Source organism: Callospermophilus lateralis, chromosome 2 (genome assembly GCF_048772815.1).
Source record: "Callospermophilus lateralis isolate mCalLat2 chromosome 2, mCalLat2.hap1, whole genome shotgun sequence".
In the NCBI taxonomy this organism is placed as follows: Eukaryota; Metazoa; Chordata; class Mammalia; order Rodentia; family Sciuridae; genus Callospermophilus; species Callospermophilus lateralis.
In genome coordinates, this window is record NC_135306.1 from 83,044,996 (window position 1) to 83,067,334 (window position 22,339).

A 22,339-nucleotide genomic window follows, 5' to 3' on the forward strand; every position below is an offset into this window, starting at 1 on the left:
TAACTTATATTTTCTTATGTGTAAATTAGTTATAATAATAGAACCCACATACTTTGTTATAGGGTTATTGAGGATTAGGTGAATTGATATATCTAAAGCTTTTAAAAGAACACATATCCAGTAAACATTAACTGTCCTCCTCCTCCTCATCATCTAATTATGGGGAACTATTACAAGTGTGTCACTGGCCTCTCTCCTCTCTAGGTCTATGCTGTGGTGGTAATTGCATCCGTGGTGGGATTTTGTCTGCTGGTGATGCTGTTTCTGCTTAAATTGGCAAGACACTCCAAGTTTGGCATGAAAGGTAAGAAGGGTTATATTTGTTTTACTTCTTATGTGGAATAATTTTTGGCTTATGACTAATGCTAATTACCACTAAAGAAGGAAGTGGCTAGATTTACAATCACTGGTTTTTAAGACTGAAAAAAATAGCAACAAATATATGATACTACAGATCAAGACTGAGCAAAACAATGTTGATTACTCAGAACTGCCTACGTTCCCATGAGGATGGTTGTCCCAGAAGATACAGAACTGGCTTCTTGAGTATTAAATGGCTAATGATGAGCTTGGCCTATAAATAGTGCTTGATTTTCCCTTTCGCTTACATAAGGGCAGGCGAGACCTGGTGGCTAGTGTAGTGTGGGCACGCGTGCTTTGTGAAGAAAGGTCTTTTCTGCTGTACATTTGATTTCCACATCTTTAGTGGCATGCTTTTGGTCTTGTTTTGCTTTTCCAGATTCTAATTATTTGAAATTTAAACTATACTGTTGGAAGCAAAATAAGAGCAGCTGTTGGCAGTACCTGGAGGATCTGTGAATGAATGGCTTTTTTTTCTATGTGGAAAATTCTCAGTGCTGGATTAAAAATTAGAGGCTATATTGCTTAAGAATAGATTATTAATTTCTTTTAGAGACTTGAAAATAAATTTGGCAGAATGGGTAAATTTGTATCCATGTTTTTGTTATCTAAAAAGTGAAGAGTTTTCATAATTTGAAAGTGTTTGCTCTAAAGTTTAAACTTATGCATTGGCCCTTAAGTTATTGTCGTATTTTGTGTCTGAGTGGGAAGGCTGTGAAGACTTACTGGTGTCCAGTTTCTAGTTGTGTTGGAGAGCAGGTCTGATAGGTTTTCTTCATCCATGTGGCCAATTTAGAATTACTATTAATGTTGCTTGTCTATTTGGAAAGGAATGTTTGAATAGCAGTAAGCTGCCCAGCACATACTGGGCCCTGGGGTAAACCAGATATATTTATGACATTCCTCTTTTAGTTTTGATGGTGTCTGTGGTTCTGGTTTTTAAATTAGAAGTGAAAATGAAGATTATTGGTAAATTCAGGCATAAAACAACAAAAATAAGAAAAAAGCCCCAAACTTCTGACTCCCCCTTAACCTGCTGACTCTTGACATTTCTTTAGGACAATAAAAGATCTTTCATTCTCTAATTATCAATAAAGCTTGGGAGAGGCACTATATTACAGTGATTTTAATTTATTCTACAACTGATTCTCAAATGTGACTGGGTGCTAGAAACTCTTATAGGACTTGGGAAGATCACTAGGATTCCCCCAGAGATTCAGATTAATAGGGTCTGGATGGACCTGTGAGCTGGCATTTCTCGCTGTTTCTAGGGGATACCAGTACTGCTATTACCTAAGCATTCTTGTGTGTGTGTGTGTGTGTGTGTGTGTGTGTGTGTGTGTACTGGGGATCTAACCCATGGGTGCTTTACCACTGAGCTACATCCCTATCCCTTTTTGATTTTTTTAAAATTTTGAGACAGAGTCTTTCTGAGTTGCTGAGGGTTTTGCTAAGTTGCTGAGGCTGGCCTCAGCAATCTTCCTGTCTCAGCCTCCTGAATCGCTGGTATCATAGGAATGCACCACTACACCTGGCCTCCTAGCATTCTCTGAGAATCACTTTTCCATGTCAAAAACATGGGCTACCAGATCTCTCTCTGAGTGTGACAAGGTGTGGGGGAGGGAAACAAAACAAACTCACCAATTGCTTCCCAGACCTTTTGAAGTCCCAGGGTCTCAAGACTGTCACTCGGGCTGGGCTAGGCAGCTGTCCTCTACACGTTGGCTACCTACCATGGCAGTTTGTGTTTCTCATTTTCATCAAGTGCTTTCTTTCCTTAGAAGCACTTGGAGTGCATGTCCCCAAGCATCGATTTTACTGGAGAGTATCACATTCTAGCAGTATAGAATTTCCTTTCTTGAAGGTTTAGTTTGAGATCTTTCATCCCCTGGCTTTTCAGTGTGAAGCTACGTCCAGTTCCTTTTGGGAGCTCATTAAAGCTCTGGGAATCCCTGGAGCAAAATCAAGAAGCCCTTCCTCATCCTTGGTTTAGGACTCCCCCTGGAAGAAAAAATTATATGTCAACCTCCTACTCTCTGTAGAGCAGCTAGGGAACAGGGAAAATGTGGATTTTTGTTTTAAAGAAGATTGTATTTAATATTGGGATCCTGCTGCTAGGACTGATATTGTATTTTACTTGGATAATTGGGGGGTGAACACCTATATTTTCTGAGTGTAACCTGAGGATATCCTTAATGAATTGGAAGATAGAGCTTGCTTAACCTTGACACAGAGTTAGCAAATGACTTCCTTCAGGCAGTAACTATTATATTGCATGTTTTTCTCTCTTTCCTAAACAAAAATAAAGGTATTTTTAGAAATTTTGTCTCAGAGAGTCATATTCTTGTTTAGAATAGCTTATTTTTATATTTTTAGCTACATGTCGATCTGTGGCATGATATGAGCAAATTGGGCCCAATCTGAGGTTATTTTTTACAAGTTAGAAGCTGAGTTGATAATCTTTGGGGATCTAGAAATTAGGATGTGGCTCATATAGCCAGTGCAAATGAAACTGCATAAAAAGTGGTATTTAAAAATTAATGTGAGTTAATGTACTTTGAATGCTATTAGAGCAAGGATTACCACTGAAAAACATATGTATTAAAAAGAAAAAAAACGTGTAAAAACACTAGTGTACTTCCTGAAATAACCAGGCAATATGTCAGTCATGATTTCTGAGTTGGAATAGAATAGATTCATAGCGTTGGCCTGAACTATAAATACTGTGAGAGGCCAGCAACTCATGTGCAGATGAGCTGTTCCAAATGTGACTCTTACCCTCATAAGTATCTTCATGGATATTCTAACCCCATTATTATTCCCTTATCCTGGAAACAGATTGGGATAGAGGATGACTGTCAGCCCACCCATAGGTGCTCTCAGCTCTTGGCTCATCCCTAGTTATATTAATACGTTTACTGTAGCTACAGTCAAATACCTGAAGGTGGATGCTTTATAGAAGAAAGGGCTTTATTTAGCTCACAGGTTTCCAGGCTGAGAGTTCAAACAACATAGTGCCAGCTCTGGTGAAGAATCCCTGTCCTTGCTACATCATGGCAAGAGCTTGTGTGAGAGAAGTCAGATGGTTACAAGCCAGAGAACAAGGAAGGACAGACTTGCTCTTTTATAACAGCCTTCTTTTACAAGAACTCACTCACTCTGCAAAGCCAGTATTATTAATTCCTTTCAAGGGCAGCACCCCAATGATCCAGCACCCTCCACTAGGCTCCACCTCTTGATGCCACCTTCCAACACTACTGCACTGGGGACCGAACTTCCAACATATGAATTTTCAGGGAACAAATCATATCCAATCAATAGCACCAAAATTTGCATAATTTACCTAGAGAGATAGAAGCCTCACAATTATATTGTTGATTTTGATGAGCCGAGGGCCACACAAACCAGAAACCTCTGAAGATCACACTAAAGCTGAATACAGGGCAGCTCGAGCTTTAGAGATTTACCTGAGAACCCAAATATGTTTATTGCATTGCTTCCATACCCAGTGCTCTGTATATTACAAACCAGTACGTTAAATCAGGATTGAGAATACAGCCAGTGGGCTGTGGTATTTTCTTTGGAGATGGGTCCATAATACTGTAAGTGTCATTGGAATTTTTCCTCTGTGGATTCATCATATACAGAGGGCTGACGGTGCAGTCCAGCTTGGGTAGCACTGACTGAGAGTGCTTTGTGGTGACAACACTCATATTTGTCTTTACCCACTGCCCAACTCAGAGTGAAGAAGTGGGCATCAACTGAACAATTAAAGAATTTTATATACATTACCCACATTAATTAGATAATTGGCAAATAGTATTTGGAGGATGGGTAACATGAATGGTTGGAGACCATCGGGATTTTTCTAACAGGGAAAATTCTATTTATTTCCTATGATTCAAGATAATTAATGGCTATAGACAAAAGGGCATCTTGTCCAGGCTTTGTTGCAGGGTATGTAGGTTGGGTTTCACATGAGGTTTTGAACAATTATTACTGTTTCAGTTTAGAGGATTCACTTTGGCTTTCCATTTTGCATATGAACGTATTTAATTTCTACCTCTTTACCTTTGTGTAGATGACTTTGGACTGTGTGTCTTTGTCTAGTTCTGAAGTTGGCAGAAATTCCAGATGGTGGCTTATATCTTCCTGTTAAAATAGAATTTATCTTTCACTATTGATTGCTATAGTTTAAGCTTCTTATTGTTAGTGTCCATCTACTAGGCTGCTAACCCTGTTTCAGTAAAGATGTCAAGGGGGAAGAACGTTCCTTGTCCATTTTTCTCTTGCTCACTTTTCTACAATGTCCTGTTGATTTTTGGTGGATATTTAGTTACCATAATTGTAGAAGCCCCATATGAAACCTCTCTGTTAGTGTTGTGCCATCTATGCAGAGGTTATTCATATGTGTGTTTAATATGGAGGCATGAAATATGTAGCAGCTCTATCTAAATCAATGTCTGTGCCAATACCTCTACATGTAAGCACATCATTTTATTCCTTTTCTTCTCAGGCTGCTTCTGATTTATTTTAATTTTAGTTTTCAGTGATACAGAGTTCAAGGAATGTTGCAGAGTAGCTTTATTGCCAAAGAATAGGCAACCAGGCCTTTGAATGCTCTCGATCCTGCTGTAACCAAGTCTTATGTTTAGCTCTCACATGGCTTCCTGGCTCCCTTTCTTCACTGAAGAAGTACAAGTGCATATGAAGGGGAAATGCGAGCTTCTACAGCCATAAGGGCGGCCAAGTCTTCAAAGATTTCTTCATGCTGGGAGCCTTGCCTGTAGCATTAATGGTGTTCAAGGTTGGAGAGAATACAAAATACAGCAGCATGGAGGGCATTTGGCATGCATCACACTGGTAAAGAGTAGTTTTGGCTATCAGCATAGTGTTACTTGAATTTCCTGAACGGTAACCTACATGTGATATTTCTTCTTTAAATACTGATGCATTTATTGTCTTTCTAGAGTAAAATATCTAAGGGACCCTCAGAAACTCCTACAGAAGGAACTAAAAAGGAAGCCTTTTCTCTCACCGTCTTAATAACCTACACAGATTTCCTCTGCAGCCTTCTACCTTGCTCGAAGAATTCTCTGTTTGCATTCATTACTTCCTGCCCTTTGAGCTTTAAAGATTTCCACTCAGTAATGACTGAAAAGCTACACTGCCTGAGGATGCAGATCCAGGTTTTCTTAACTCCAAACTCCAAGTCCACAATTTAAATTTCTGCTCTTAAAAATGGTCTTCTAGATGTCTTTTAACAACAACCAAAAATCTGGTTAGTTTTAAATAGTCATAAACATAGTGGGGCCAAAGCTAAAGAGGTTGAAGGTTAAAGCCTTTTATATGAGCTGAAAACAATTCTGGAAAGTTTAGGAGGTTGAATTTAACAGATATTTGGATCAACTTTTAAAGAGAGGAAAATATGACCAAAAGCCAGAAGCACAGTTGTAGAAACATCTGTAAGGACAAACCGCTTTCCATATCCTTCCGGCTTATTTTTTTTTTTAAATAACATTAACATTGAAAAGTTATAACACTAACAAATGAATGCATTCTTGTTTTTCAAAATTTCACATAGTTTAGAAATATATAATGTTAAAAATGGAAATTCCCTCTTTTCCCACTGCCATTTCTACTCCTAGAAATAACTTTCTTTAACCATCAAGAATACATATATTATGTAAATGATAAAAAATATAGCTTCACTTATTATGCAGATAATCAAACATGTAGCCTCATTTTATGCTCCGTAAAAAATTGTAATACCAGTCTCGTTCTGGATCTTGTTCTAAGTTAACAATTTCCTTGTAGATCTTTTTTTTGTAGCAATACCTAGGGAAGCTGCTACATTCGATTTAATAGCATTTTCAAGCATTCTGATATCAGAGTAATTGTATTTGTATCTGGCTCTGCCTCTTGCAAGCTGTGTGAGAAAGTATCACATATTTTCTTGCCTCAGTATTTCTTTTCACAATCAAGCAGCGAGTTCATCAGCTTTCCTTGACGGTAACAAAATACTGGAGATAATCAGCTTATAGAAGGATAAGTTTTATTTTGGCTAACAGTTTTAGAGATCTCAGTCCATGCTTGGTTGGCCCCATGGCTTTGGGCCTGTAGTGGTACATCATATTGGGTGTGAGTGGTAGAGTAAAATCACTTATCTTATAGCTGCAAAGTGAAAGAAAATGAAGAGGAAGGGAGTAGGGTCCTACTGTTCCCTTCAAGGGCATGTCTTTAATGACCTGATTAGTTTTCACAGGCCCTAATCTTAAAGTTGCCAGCACCTCCCAATAGCACCAAGGTGGGGACCAACTCTTCAACACATACGCCTGTGAGGCACATTCCAGATCCAAACTGTATCAGGCAGTAATAGTACTTACCTCATAGGGTTGTTATGAAGACAAACTATGTTTATGTTTGTGGAGCACCTATACACTTTCTTATTACTTAGTAATTGCTACATAAATAGTTACTGCTTTTTATTATTTGTGATTTATTTAAAACATTTGGACATTTAAGTTTTTACAAAGTTTCAGAAAAAGAACTTCAAATCGTACCTTATATAGATATATTGATATGGGAAAATGGATTGCTGAGGAAAAAAGTGTGTAAATTTTAGATGTGGAAGAATTACCTTTCCAATTTAGTCTTTCAGTATCAGTGTAAGAGGTTTATTATTCTCACCCATATTGGATATAATCAGTCATTTATGTTTTTGCCAATTTGGGGTCAAGATGATGTTTTGAAGAATAATAAAGCTAACCTTCTTTATCATGTGAAAAATAAGAAGAAATGTTATTTTATTGTTGATTTATAGATACATGATGCTTTGCATATATTAATTTTTATTGGTCATATAGGTTGCTCATATTTTCTTACAGTATTTTGACTTTTTAATGGTGTCTTTGGCAGACAAAAAGACATGCCTTCTTATAGAGGCAAATACAAGTTTTATTTCTTACTGAGGGAGGCCTTTCTTGCCCTAAGGTTATAAACATACTTTTTTTAACTTTTCTACTTTTTTCCTGTGTTTTTTTCAACTTAGCTCATTAATCTTTTTATAATTCCTTTTCTCTTTTTTAAATTTGATGTGAAGTACTCCTGTTTTTCAAAGATACACAGAATAAAGAATCTTGAGGGAAATTTAGTGTGACATTTTTCAGGGAGACCAACAATATTATTTTAACTTTATAAATCAGGAAGTCACTAATAAAACAAAAAGAAAATTTGAAGAACTTGTGAATTAATTCATTTTTTGTAAAGTAAGTAGGAAGCTTTGTTAGGTCTCTTGTTAATGTGGGAATGTAAACCTTACAAAATAGTATCAGAGAAAATAAGATTTTACAGGAAACCAACTTTTTTTCTCTTTCTTTCTCTCTTTCTTTCCTCTCTTTCTTTCTTTCTTTCAGCTTCAAATTGAGCTCAGAGTATATCTTAGGACTTTCTTAGTACAGAATAAAAGATATTCAGATAGAAGAGTATTTTAATAAACTGAAAATATATCTCTAGAAAAGAATTAGCCCAAATGTCTCTTTCCTGTTGTTAGGAGATATTATTAAAAGCTTTTCCCCATATGTTTGTGAGGTGGAAAGTTACTTTCCAAAGTCTCTTAACTTCTTTCATGCCAACATTTGGGTTATGTCTATGTGAAAGCCAAAGATGCTTACTCTTTGCAGCAAATAAAAAATGTGTGCAGAACTTAAAAATTGGCCAGAGGAGGGAGGGCCAGACAGAAAGCAAAGGAATCAGCCATTCTTTCTTTAGCCTTGTAAGAAAGCTTAACTTTTTAAATTTTAACTTTTAATTGACACATAATAATTTTGTCTATATTTGCAAGGTATGGTGTGACATTTCAACACATGAATGTAGTATGTAATGAACAAGACAATTGTCATATCTATCACCTCAAACATTTATCATTTCTTTGTGTTGGGAACATTTGAAATACTCTGTTAGATAATTTGAAATATACAATTAACTGTAGTCAATTACTGGGTCAATTACAGCATAGATACTGTGCTGTGCCTAAGGCATTCTTTCTATCCAGTTGCATCTCTGTACCTGTTAACCATTCTCTCCCCATTCTCTGTTCCCCTACCCTTCCCGTCTTCTATGAGATCAACTTGTTTAGCTTTGCATCTAAGTAATAACATGCAGTATTTGTCAATCCATGCCTGACATATTTAACTTAGCACAGTCTCCTCCAGGATCCCCCATGTGGAGGTCAGTGGCATGAACTGCAGCTTTTCGTTGCCTGTCTTATCTGAGCTGTCTCCACAAACCCCATGTGATTGTGTTTGCCTGTAATGTAGAAAGTTCCTGCAATGCTGAGAAATGAATTTAGTATTTAAAAGCCAGGGAAAATGATCTCTTCTTTAATCCTCCTTAAACCTTGTGGTAAATTCACTCTCACCTTCTCTCATGGATCATAGCATACTTTAAAATGGGTTTTCAAAATCGGAAAGTGTACTCATTTTCTTCTTCTTTTCCTCTTAATGTCTCTTTCACCGTTTACTGCTTTTCTTGGTATTTTGTTCTATTTCTGTATGCTTCCTAATTTTTTTTTCCTCTCTTATGTTTTTTTTTCCCCTCATTCCTAGCATCTAACTTTGGTGGTCGAGCTTCTCAGAATTGATGAAGACAGATAATAACTTTTCTTTATTTTAAGATATGCTTTGAGTTTATCTTACTTTATTTTGGGCAAGAATACTGAATACTATGGGAATAAATTTAGTTCTAAACAACGTAGTTGTCACGTAGCACTAGGGAACACCGCCTGATTGAATAATTTACCTCCTTTATGTTTGTAATATATTAAGTCTCCTCCTCTAGGAACACATAGAAATATAATATTGGGGATTTGTAAACCAGACAAGCTTGGGTTCAAATTCTGAATTTCCCATAAGCTAACTATAATTTGGGGAAAAATTTTAAACTCTAAATCTTAATTTCACCTTTGTAGAATGAAGAATAATATTCATGTCTCAGGTGACTGTAATAATTAAATCAGTGCTTAGAAGAGTCCGTGGATCTTTGAGCTAATTCCATAAAGAGTGGTTATTTTTCAGTTTTATGTTCTGGCAATACATTGTTAAGGAAAAGAATATGGGAGATTACTGATGGACTTTATACTAAGTCAGAATTGCAGAAAAAAAAAAACATAGGTAAATAGTGTGTATAAGAGTTTCAAAGTTTGACAGTGGAGTTTATAGAAACCATTGTAATCACAGCCTGTCTCTACTGCAATGTGTCTTTATAGATGACACTAAATATTCCTAGGTATAGTTTAAAACTTATGGTAATCTCAAGAAGATGTTACTTTTAAGTTATCAACTGCATAGGCATGTATATAAATTTGTTGAAACATGCCATTATTTAAAGCCATTATGTACAAAATTTTTGCAAATCCTTAATTTTATTGTCCTTTGAGCAGTTCTTCCATCTTAACTTGTTTTGGGTTATATGAGAAACCTGTTTTATTGATTGATTTGGTATGCTAGTTTTAGCATTTTCTTTTGAAAGGAGTATTTACTGAAAAAAAAAGGAATGGGAGGAAGTGCAAGCCTCCCAATACCGGTAGTTTAGATCTAGAAACATGAGCTCATGGAAACTTCTAATATGATTGCCTTTTGCATGGAGGAGATTGCAACTGCTAAAAAGATTTCTTGTATACAAAACCAGGCTTTGAATTTGATGTATTTACAGTATGTTAGAGAGGAAAAGAGGGATTCTGGAGAAATTAAATTCTTCCTTTTGCAATGGATTGCCATCCAAATTATTGTAACCATAGGCCAGGACACTTATATTTTGTGGGAGAAGCCATTGCTAGGATAGGAGGATGGCAGTGGAAGAAGTTTGTTTTTATCAAGACACCAGCAAGGTAGAAAAACATGGGCCTTTTCTGAGATCTTTTGGGAACATTGGTGGTCTGAGGAGAGAGAGAGATGAAGGGAGAGAAACAGAGCACTGCAGTGACCCAGTCTCATTCAGACTCTTTTACGTCTTTAGTAAGATATTAATACCATGAATGGAAGGCAGAAAAATTATGTCAGTCCCAGCTGGTGACGGTGTAAGGAAGGAAGGGGACAGGAGTTCATGGTGGGAGTGGGTGGGAGGGAAGAATGCTGAGAATGAGGTGGAGTTTCTATTTACAGTTGTCAACTTTCATAGTTCTGGCAAGACTTGAACCACCTTCAACCACTGAACTGAGCCTTTCCCACACTTACTTCCTGGACCATCTGTAAAAGAAAATTGTGTGAAGACTAGAAATAACAGTTCAGGACTCAAAAATCATCTGAGAGTGCCCTTCAGCTTTAATATCTACTGCTCTGTTACAAAATTACTCAACATAATCTCATATTCATCAGGCACTTCTGATGATATTTTTATTGTTATTTTGATGTGTAATGATACAGTCTATTTTTTCTTCCCCTATGGAGCCTCAGTGTCCTTTCACATATGAAACATTGTGTTTATAGGGACAACACTAAATTTTTCTGGACATAGTTTTGAACTTGTGATTATCTCAAGAAGATATTGCCTATATGTTATCAACAGAAGCCACTTCTTATTTAGTTGACATTCCCAGTGACTGTTTATTATAAACTTGCATGTCATATGAGTCCTGGGAATGATACCTTTGACATCCCAGCCTGAGAGTAAAGCAGGGCAGCCCTGTCTTAGCTATCTCTTCCTGGAATGCTGTGGGTTTCAGGGAGCAGTTCAACAGCTGGGCTGTTTCCTGAGTCTTCCAGTTAGACTTTCCAGCATGTCCTTGTCATTTTGTTTGAAATAAATTTTTGGAATATTAGATTTATCCATCTTGAATACCATGCATTTGATAGCCCAGAATAATTAACTTCTGTATGATTTACACATGGCCTTTCCTCTTTGAATATGGTAAATTTCAAGGTGATTTTAAAAGTACATTTATATGTATATCCCATAATGATTTATCCTTCACATCATATCTGATTTCTCTTGTGAGGTTGTGGTTAAGGAATTGGTAAAATTCCAACTGGTTAAGGAATTGGGAAAATGACTAGGGTTGGTATTGAAAATGATCATGTACATATGTCAGGCAAAGAACCATAAGAGATGTGGCTTTATTTCTTATAGTTTGAAAAATTGCAGAATTGCAGAAAAAAAAATAGGTAAATGGTGTATATAAGAGTTTCAAAGTTTGACAAAGTTTCAAAGTTTGATTAATGTCCCCTTTTGCAGGACATTAATCTCCTATCATTCCAGGCAAACTTGAATGATTGTGGGTGCAGAATGTTCAAAACTCCCTGTCAATTCAGAGTCTTTCACTTTTCTCTCCATTTCCTCTGGTTGCATTTCTTTTTCTGGTCAGTGGTGAAGAAGGCACTCAGAGTTGATAAAGTGCCGCATCCTAGGGAGGGGACACATCTGTGAGTTGGTGGCTATTTCTGTATGCTGGTAATGGTTCATCTCTCCACTTACCTGTCCTTGGCCACCAGTCTGTGCAAGTCACAGGTATAGCATCTTACGTTCCTCACTAAGTTCTGCCACCTTCATGTCCCTCTGCAAGGATATCCTTGTAGCTGTGGGGACACAGAAGATGTTATGAGGCTAGCTGCCACCTTCTCTGCTTACACACTATATGAAATACTCCCTGCTTTATTGTTCTCCTGGTCTTGCAGGCTTGGGATTGCTGTGTCCTTGGGATTGTTGTGTCCTTGGGATTGCTGTGGCTTCTTGGCCACCTTTTCAGGTCTTCCCAGGAAGCTGGGCTCAGGATTCTTCTTTTGCATCTCTAACCCTTACTTGAAATTTTGTGTTTCACATACTTGAGCAGGGGTTAAGGGCTAGTGCTCTTCCTGCCTGTATCTAACTTTTTTGTCTCCCCTTGAATTCTCTTCCTTTTTCCTATAGGGACAGAAGGAATGTGGAAAAGTGGTTTTGCCTGATTTTATCATCTTCCAAATAATTTTCATGCATGTGGATCTCATTTTTTTCTTCTACTTTTTATTTTGAAATTTGCAACATAAAAGTTGAAAGAATATTGACAGTGAATCCAGCACTCAGACTCATCCTGAAATAAAAAATGTTCAAATTTTCAAATGAAAAATGCTCAAAAAACAAGCATTTTGTTGTTGGAAAATAAGTTTATCACATGTCCTTTTACTCCTCAGTTTTCTAGCATAAAGTTTTTCCTAAAACTAAGGTCATAATATCTCCTAAAGGACAGCATTATTATTGCATTCAAGAAAATTAAAATAGTTCCACTATAACTGATATTACTTTGTCTTTGGATTTCCTCAGTATTCAGAAAGGTGTTTTATGGCTATTTATATTTTAAACCAAGATCAACTCAGAGTTAATGCACTGCATTTAGTCGTTAGGTTTCTTTAGTCCCTTTCAGTTAAAATGCTACCTCCATTTTTTTTTTTCCTTCCTGACATTGACTTTGTAAAGAATCCAGGTAGTTGTCCTACAGAGTGTCCCTCATTCTGGCTCTGTCCCTTTGGCTTTTTCATTGTGGTATTTATTCTTTAACTAGTCATTTATCTTCTGTATTTCCTGTAAACTGGAATTCATTTCCAAAAATATGATTAGATTCAAATGAAACACTTGTGGAAGATGAATATCACAGAGAATGCCGTGCACTTTCAGTATAAGTGGTTTACTTTTTACATGTGGGGACCACCAGATCTTTTCTTGGCTAATGGAAGCTTTTCTTTGGAATTGGTAGGCACATTGCAAGGTGATATTTGATATCCAACAAATATTCTGTTTTTCCAAGACTTGAATCTAATGAGCTTAGCATTCACCTCTGATTCTTTTCTACAGGGTAATTTCTAAGGGTTGAAGAATGATGTTTTTCTAATCCAGTCATTCCTTCTGCATACCAGTCATCTTTTTTTTTTTTAATCATTCTAACCTTTCTTCCCTTTCCATTTGAGTTCTGCCTTGATAACCCTTACTTAAGGCAATAGATGTTTTGGTATCCAGTTGTCTGCATTGTGGGGAAATCATGGGGTAATAGGAAAAAATTTTAAGTACAATATTACCATATAAAAAATCCTATTTTTTTATAAAATTGTAATAGATCTAAATGCTCTCTGTGTTCCCTCCTGCATTTTCTGGTTGTTGGTAGTACTAAAGACAGTGAGAAGTGGCAACAAGCTGAAGAATCATCCAAAGCCTTTATTTCATAAATGAAGACATTGGGGACCAGCAAACTTGAGAAACCTGCCTGTAATCGCCTGGTTTATGGCAGGTCCAGGATTAGAAACCAGGCCTTATACTCTGGCTTTAATGTTTTATGCTGTGAAATCAAGAAAAGCTCACAGTAGAACTTCTTTCCATGTCACGTTTGCTGCTTCAGCTCATCACACATCCTTAGTATCTGTTGTCACTGGATGATGCTGTTTCTCAGAGTTGGGGACATGGAAGACCTGTGATAACAAGAAGGCTTTAGTAGATGCTCAGGAACTAATATTTTTAAATTTGATAATTCTATATTTATTTTAATGTCTATTTGGAAAAATATAATTGGCATGTGATACTCTAGGTATAAACTCTTTCAACTTAATCTAAGTTAAAAAAAAAATAAATAAATAAAGCCAAAGATTTTATTTCACCTTAAGTAAAAGAAAGATTATTTGAATAAGTTTAATCTAGGGTACTGGAAATTTAATACTGGACAGAGCTAAGTTTCTACCTCATGGAGTTCATACTCTAGGGGAAGGGAGAGAGAAAAACCATAAGAAGTACAGAGGTCATCCGCAGAGGATAGTGAGTGCTGGGAATAAAAGTGAAGCAGGGCAAGCCGGACAGTGATGTTTTGCTGTTTTGAATTAGTTTAAAAAGATGTCCCTGATAAGATGACATTTAAGCCAAAAGTTGAAGGAAGTGAGGGAGGGACATGCAGATATCCCAGAGAAGAAGAAAAAGCAAATACATGGGTAAAGGGCTGGATCAACCTGTGCATATCCAAGGAGCAGCCAAGGCCCAGGTGTCTGGAGCAGGGTGGGTGGGGCAGAACAGTAAAAAGGAGTGGAGAGGGTCAGGAACTCAGCTCTTGGGAGACATAGCCTTTAGCTTCTCTGAGTGAGGGGTAATGGTACAAGGTACTTGGATAAGGCAAAACCTGTGAGTGTGTCTAGAAAGAGCTAAATGTGGGAAACACTGCTATACTCATGCAGTAAATGAATTGCCAATAATCAAGGGTGACTGCAGGGAAAGATATCTCTGGGGGACATACACAAGTGTGGAGGAAAGTGCCAGCATTTGAAAACTCTACTGACATCCTTTCAGAATGGGCAATGGCATGGTGGGAATTATTCTAGTTTTCCTCATCATGATGGATAAACATTTAAGTAATATTCTGGACTTCATGTGATGCTTCTTTCAGACTGGAAAGACAAGGTAAACTAAAATGTGAAGGTTGAAAGATTTTGAGGCCATGTATTTCAGAGAGGCAGAGAAGCCTAGAATTCCTACTTACCATCCTTCTGACCAGTTATTAATAGCACTTTGCCATCTTGATCTGAATTAGTTTTTATTAAATCACCATTGATGGTGGTGGAGAGATATCTAATTATCCTATAACCACATTTCCTTAAATATCTTCTTTTGTCTCTATGTTTAACCACCTTCTTATTTTCTGTATTTTGGAAAATATTTGATTGACTGTCACCTTCAAGGGATCTTCTATACTCTTCCCCCCTATTTCCCTGTACTAATTATCTCTCTCCTCTGGCCTTGGGTAGCGTAGCACAACATCTTCTGCATCCTTTTCTTATAATACCTGGAAATTTTGGTTCTTCCCAAGACTTCATTACTATCATGAAGAACTTTCCCCTGTATGAACTGTTGGGTAGTATGAATGTATCCTATGTGTTTTCTTACCCACTACTAATATTCTTAATTATAATCAAATTGAAAAAAACCAACTCACATAATGCCAGTGAAAAACAAACATATTTGACAAGACAAATCTGTATTTCTGTACTGAAAATATAAAAATGGAAAACAATGGTCATAATTTTGGATAATCCCCTTCACTGGAATGAATTATTTTTTTCATATTTTATTGATACATTGTAAGTCTCCATAATGGTAGGATTTGTTGGTGCATATTTGTACATGCATACAATATAATTTGGCAATAGCATTCCCCAGTATTTCCCCTTTCCCTTCATTCTTCCCACTGATGCTCTCTTTCCTCTGCCCTACTGATCTCCTTTTGGTTTTCCTGAGATCCCTTTACTTTCTTTTCCTTTTTCTCTCTAGTTCCCATATATGTCCTGGATTTTTGAAAATTAACTATAGTGGTTGGGTTTGGCTTCTCAGTTATCTATCTCATATCTTATAAGATGTATCATATTCCTATCAATTCCAAAGGCTTTTAATCACAAAACAATGCATGGGAAAGTAGCAGAGAATTATAATCACAGTCTAAATGTTTAGAATTCAAATATGCCAAGTCTCAGTGGCTTTGTCTTGTCCTATCATTTGAACACTGATTTTGAAATGATAACTCATTACAGATATTTTGTAATTGTTGTGATTGTTGAGCATTTTCTTTTGAGGAAGATATTGAGTCATTCTTAAGCTAATTCCTCTCTTCCTCTCCCCTCTGTAGGTATTTTCCATTCATTTCTGGAGCCCTACAGAGTTACAGAGTCCCTGAAATGAAAATAGCCCCTGACCCTTGTGGTAGTCATTTTGGTTATTTTCCATTCATTTATTTAAAGTTGGAACTCATATCTGTGTTCAAAAACCTGAGATGGCTATTAATCATCAGTGTTATCTCTCTGTTGGGCTTTCCAGAAATTCTTCATGACTTTCATTTTAATGTATCTAGTTATAGAGTGTTTGTAGATGGAAAGGAAACCAAAGCTGGATAGTAGTTAAAGTAATAAAAATGGATTTTATTGCAATAGGAGAAAAGGGACCTCAGTATAGAATTAGGCTCAACTCAGAATACAAGTGGGATTTTATAGCCAAGAAGCAGAGCAAGGAATGGGGTTGGTGGATCAGTGGATGGAAAATTACTAAGACAAAGAACTAAGGGTAAGGGGCATTTTAGATAAACCAATCTAACAGGATTCTTGCTGAAAATATGATAGGGTGATCAAACATTGCCATAAGGAGAGTGGAGAAGGAGGAATACGGAGGGTGATCATATTGGAGGATATGGGATTTTGGCTAAACCAAAACTGGACAATTGCAGATGAATATGGAAGTCTAAAATTCGTCCTAGTCAAAACATAATTCATGGGTGCCTGAGTAGAGTTTGATAAGTGAGAGAATCTTTGTCATAGTGTATAATCTACTGTTCAAGTTCTAGTCTTCCAGATGTGTTGACATAATTGCCTCAAATTATGAATTGCCAAATTATAAAAATTATTGAAAAATTTAAAAAAGCAGTGTATGGAACCATTTATGACCGCAACAAATTAATTGCATGTGTTATTTAAAAATTATTCTGATATCTCAAATTTCTATATTTCATTTTTAATAGAATAGTAATTAATTCTCAGGTGACCTCATGACTCAGTCTAGTTACCCAATTGACAGTTTCCATAGAGTCTCTGAGTAATAAGCTGAAGTCTTAAAATCAGTATTCCCCTTCTATATAGATAAGAATGTAGAAGTTTAAGAAATCATATATACTTTTTTTAAATTGCAAGAATTTACTTGAGTAAAGGGGAAACTTGAATTTCTGTGCTGTAGATCTGTGTCAACCAGATGCATAGATAATACAACTCAATTTAAATAGCATTCCGGAATCTCTATGTGGTGTGGTTGACTAAATGAATATGCACATGTTAAAAAGCCAAGGGATTACTGCTGCTTTATTTGAGCCCTTTCTGAGTTGTTTCATTCTGAGCAGGGTGTGTGCTCTCCATTAGCAAATGGTTCCTTCTGCAGAGAACCACAACTGTAATAGGTTAAAGAGCTCATTTTTTGATGCCTAAAGGCAACTTCCAAAATTGAATTTTATACTCCTAGGAAATATTGACTTCAAACAGTTCTTTATAAATCACCAAAAGGAAAAAAAAAAACAAATTGATTTATAGTCAAGTGCACATCATTTGGTGATGAGCAAACTCTAAGGACCTCAAGAAAGAGGCCACACAGACATGTTCCATGACATTTTCTTGATTCATGTTGCAGATGTTGTCAGTGCTCTGCTCAGCTGTCCTTAAGCTCCTTATACCAGCCTTGTGTGCTCACTCTGGCTTCTGCTTAGATTTGTTCCTAAGGTGCTAGCAATGGAATCCTCTTTAGAGGGCTAGCTTTGACCTAGTAAAGCTCCTGCCTCACCCCTCACCTCACCCCATGTGCTCATGCACGCGGGCACACGCACACACACGCACACACACACACACGCACACACACACACACGTACCACAGAGTTGGAAGTGGCTGGAGTTTAGTACCCACCACTCCTCACCAATCTTTTGCCAATGAATGATAAAAGGAGTTTGAAAGTTCATTCCCTTTTCTTGAGACTGGCCAAACTCATGTTATAATTTATAAGTCATCTGCAGAATCTCTGGGATAATTTACATGCCATAGGTCCCTGCAGGATCAGGCTGAGGCTGGAACCTGAAATTTCAGCCTTGCTTGGCTTCTTCCTTTTCCTGATTTTCCCTCTCCTGGGAGACCTTCTTTAATAAATCACTTACCAAGAGTACTTCTCTCTGGGTTTACTTGGGAGGAACTGACCGAAGACAATGTTGTAGCTCTAAGAAATTAAATATGTTATTGGATGCCTTTTATCAATATCTCCAAAACTATTTTCATCCCTCGTTTTCTAATCTGGGCTCTATATGTGCAAATTATGTATCTTAGAAGTTAATTTGAAAATTTAAGTGAGTTATGGATAAAAGTTGACATTTATTAAGGGGGTCACTGTGTACCAGATCTTTGACTCATTTTTCTTAATAATCTTGTGTTTTGAGGATGAGTTAATTGAAACTCAGAGAAATTTATTAATATGCCCTAGCCATAGACCCAGTAATTGGTTAGAACCACAATTGAAGTCCACATCTTTCTGGTTTTAATACTTTGACTCTTTCAACCTGAGAACAGGGTATTAAAATGTCTATTTTTAGAGCTGTCAAAAAGGCACTCCAACATCCAAGTTTATGACTTAACTAAAATTGGGGGAGACTATCTCTTTATTAAAAGATAAATACATAATAATACACCACTTAATTTCCCACAGTGAGAGTGATTGAAAATAATTTCTAATAAGTGCTTCAGTCAAGTCATATCAATTTGTTGCATATGGAGAGATCTTTGCCCAATTTTTGACATAATCATAATTCCATAGAAACATGAAATCATTCAGAAGTTGACAACAGAACCAGATATTAGGAATGTGATTTGGGAGCAGGAGATGAAAGATTCTCTCTTGGCCTTCACCTGAGGTGGTCACGCTTAGTCCTGTGACCATATTGCACTATGATAATGTTAAGTCATATTGTACTATGATACTGTTAAGAAAGTGACTTTCTCAGTCCCTAAAGGGACCGGTATGTCTTGGGAGCCTTATCTCATAGATGTTGTCAGTCTGTTCTGTAGAGAGATCCTTAAGGGAATAATGAAAAGGTAATGGTCATCTAAGTAGAATTCAGTAAGCCCCCCTGATTGGATTATGCACAGCTGACACTCGACAACACATGTGAGAAATTCAGCAAGCAGTTTGAAACTCCATCAGAGACAATTCAATGTGATGTGGTCAGCATTGATTGCAGACCATATGCCATTCTTTCTTTCTGGAGTGCTCTTCCTCCATTTCTTTGCCTGACTATTTCTTACCTATCTCTTTAAGATGAAGCTCAGGCATCATCTCCTCCAGGAAGCCTTCTCTGATCCCCACAAAATTGACCAAATCCCTTTCCAGTAGACTTCTATGACAGTGAGTGATCATTCAGAGACACACTTAGCCTATCACCTTGAAAAGATAGGTTTGCCTGTTAGGCATCCTGTGCATGGAAAAGCTCCTTGAGCTCAACAATTCTGTTCTGTTATCTCTCTGCCCCAATATTTAGTATGGTGTAAGACACAGAGTTAATCTCTATAAGCATTTTTTTGGACAGAGCTGAACCATGAAGACAGATGACTGATAAACGTGATTTACTCCTTTAAGTTCCTTCTACATCATTCAGGTAGCTTGGGAAGAAAAACTACTGAAGGATTTAGAGGGGCAGTGGAGACATTTGGTCAGACTCTTGGAACAAGGAAGTCTGGAAGAGAGGAAGGAGGGTTATGGCTGGGAGAAGTCTGGTAGCATATACCATTTGAGGGTCACGTATGGAAATAATGTAAGAGGTGAGAATTTGATGGAGGAGAACTGGGAAAGAACATCTTTCTGGAACGAGAAGGAATCTTTCTTTCTTTTTCTTTTTTTTTTAAATTTGAGACAAGATTTCTACTATCTTCTTTCTCTGTGACTCAACCTTTTTGAATTTCATTGTTTTATCAGCTTTATCTGTGAAATGGGCATACTAGTACCAACTTCAGGGAGGACTTCTAAGGATTACATGAAGATTAACAAGAAAGTGTCCAGAACTTTATGTATTTCATAAGTTTCATAAAGCTTACGTCAAAGGTAATAGAGCAATAGAAAGCTTGTAACAGTGGATATGTGTCCATTTGTTTGTTCCTCCAATGAATATATATATATATAATGTGCCAGACACAGAGAATAAATATGTGTATATCATTATTTACCTCTGGAAGTCTAGAGGATTGACACCTCTGCAGGTGTTATGGAAGTAGGTAATGTAAAAAGTCCTGGCAGAAGAGGGGATGATTTATTCTTTCTAGAAGAATCAGCCCTCAAGTGGGATCTGAAAGGATGAACAGGAGTTGACCACATGGATAGGTGGAGAAGGAGGTACAGTTACCTGCCAAGCCTAGAGATATGTGTTGGGGTAGTTTGAGTATCAGTAGAAGACAGTGGCAGAAGATTATGATGGAAACAGAATCAAGGGCTTACCCTGGTGTGGAGTTTGGAATACATCCTGAGAGCACAGCAGAGCTACTGCATTTACAGTCTGAAAGAATCAAGTGGAGAGGGTTAGAATATCTAAATGTGAAGAACGATCATGTTTATGTTGATTTCTTGGCTCATGCCAAAGGCCTTTTTACTATCTTCCTCAATCTGGTATTAAAGTTGGAAGTGATTAATAAAGCTGTTCATTTGAGTAATAACATCATTACTATTTTTTAAAATCTAGTTTCATGACCTTCATATTGTTTTAATGAACTGTAAATCCTTGCATGGTCATGCTTATTAAGTTACTAACCTGGAATCCATTCACTCCTTCAACAATTATTTTTTGAGCACTTACTGTGGGCCAACTGTCTCTAGACCCTGAGGACAGATGGAGTCCCTGCCCTGTGGAGCCTCCTTTGCAATAGGGAGATGGAAGAGATTGATAAGAATGAAAGGGCTATAGAAATTATGGCAAAGGAAGAGCATAGCAGTGGGTAGAGGAGGTGAGAGGACTTTTCTCTTAAGCAAATGATCTCTCTCTCCACTGTCTATAGCGAGGATAGACAATACAGGAGTCCATATACAGAAAAATTGAAAACTTATTGGTATTCTGTTGCTAACTTTAACCATCTTAGAGTCCAGTGGGTAATAGGTTCTTGCTTAGTTTTTTTCTTTCTCTCTCTCTCACTATTTTTGTGCCTCTTTTTTCTCTGTCTCTTGAATGGAATGACAGAGTTAAAACTACACCTACCACCACCAATTATTGGAAAGATTTGAAATCAGTTCTAGGGGACAAAATTCTCCACTCTGTCAATAATCCTTTGCTAAAATTTACTCTGAAGGTTTATGTTATCTTGTTTGTCATCTAAAAATCAGAGAATTGAATTTGAGAATAGCAGCATCTATTTTTTTTTTTTTTTTGGTCTTAGCTCCAAAAAGAATATTTAGCTCTATGTTTTTTTTCTTTTTTATTGAGTTTCCGCTCTGTGCTAGGTTTTTGTGCTAAGTGCTTTGCATATATAACCTTTCTTCACTGCTCAACATGGCATTGTGAGATAGGAATCATTATCTTTTTTTTTTTTTAACTCTGGATACTGAGGTTTGGGGAGATTATTTCATTCACCCAAGGTCATGCTCCTTCTAAGAAGTTAACTCAGATATGACTCAGGTCAGTCATGTCCTAACCATTGGGCATTCCTGTCCCTGTCCTGCCTTGGCCTGGCTAAATTTCTTTTTTTGTTTATTCTCGTATTACCTTTTCTCTCTATCATACCTTTGGCAAATGTCATCTGTTGGGACTGACCACAAGTAAACATAGCCAAGTTAGCAGTGTCTGTGGGAAAGATGCAGGTTTGAGTGAGTAGGACTGGACACATACTTAGTTCTGAAACATGGATGAAGTCTGAAGAACAGGCCAGTAACTTCATTCTAAGAGATTGTTGCTATGGCAGCCAGTCCTCAGGGCACATGGGTTCACATCACCTCCAAATCTGAAAGGACAGCTTGAAGAGGTGTCTCTGTGACTGGTGCTTTGTGTTCTTTGCCTCATTTGGTCCTATCAGTGGTACCATGTGGTAGATATCATTGATCATTTCTGAACATGAAGAGACGGAAGGCTCAGAAAGGTATTATTTTTTGCTTCAGGCCACAAGGCTGTTCCAAGTGATTCTGATTCCAACACAGCAACATAACTCTAGAATCCAACATTTCAGCTTTTTCTCAAGCAGATTCCTGAAAATACTAGCACTGGGGAGGGGCTGGGTTCTGTGTTTGAGCAAAGAACATGCAGCATCCCTCAGCCCCCCTCTCGATGCAGAAATCACATCCTGCATCAACCTGTTAAAAACTTAAGACAGTCCACAGAAACCTTTTAATGCTTCAACCTAGAATTTCCTGAGAATAGCTGACTGCAGAAATCTTTTCAAAACAGTCACTAACACAATGAGAAACTGGTGTGTGAAATACTGAAAGCACCTTGTTCTCTTA

At 37.2% G+C, this 22,339-nt stretch overlaps 1 protein-coding gene across 5 annotated transcripts in view; it reads left to right on the forward strand.

The window, feature by feature from the left end:
- The window catches only part of Ntrk2 (neurotrophic receptor tyrosine kinase 2), a 346,426-nt gene that overhangs the window by 76,506 nt on the left and 247,581 nt on the right, over positions 1 to 22,339 (forward strand). For all 5 annotated transcript variants that reach the window (XM_076843523.1, XM_076843524.1, XM_076843525.1 and 2 more), the window contains one exon: positions 205 to 304. In XM_076843523.1, coding sequence (XP_076699638.1) covers positions 205 to 304 — 100 coding nt within the window. The remainder of the gene's footprint in view (positions 1 to 204; positions 305 to 22,339) is intronic.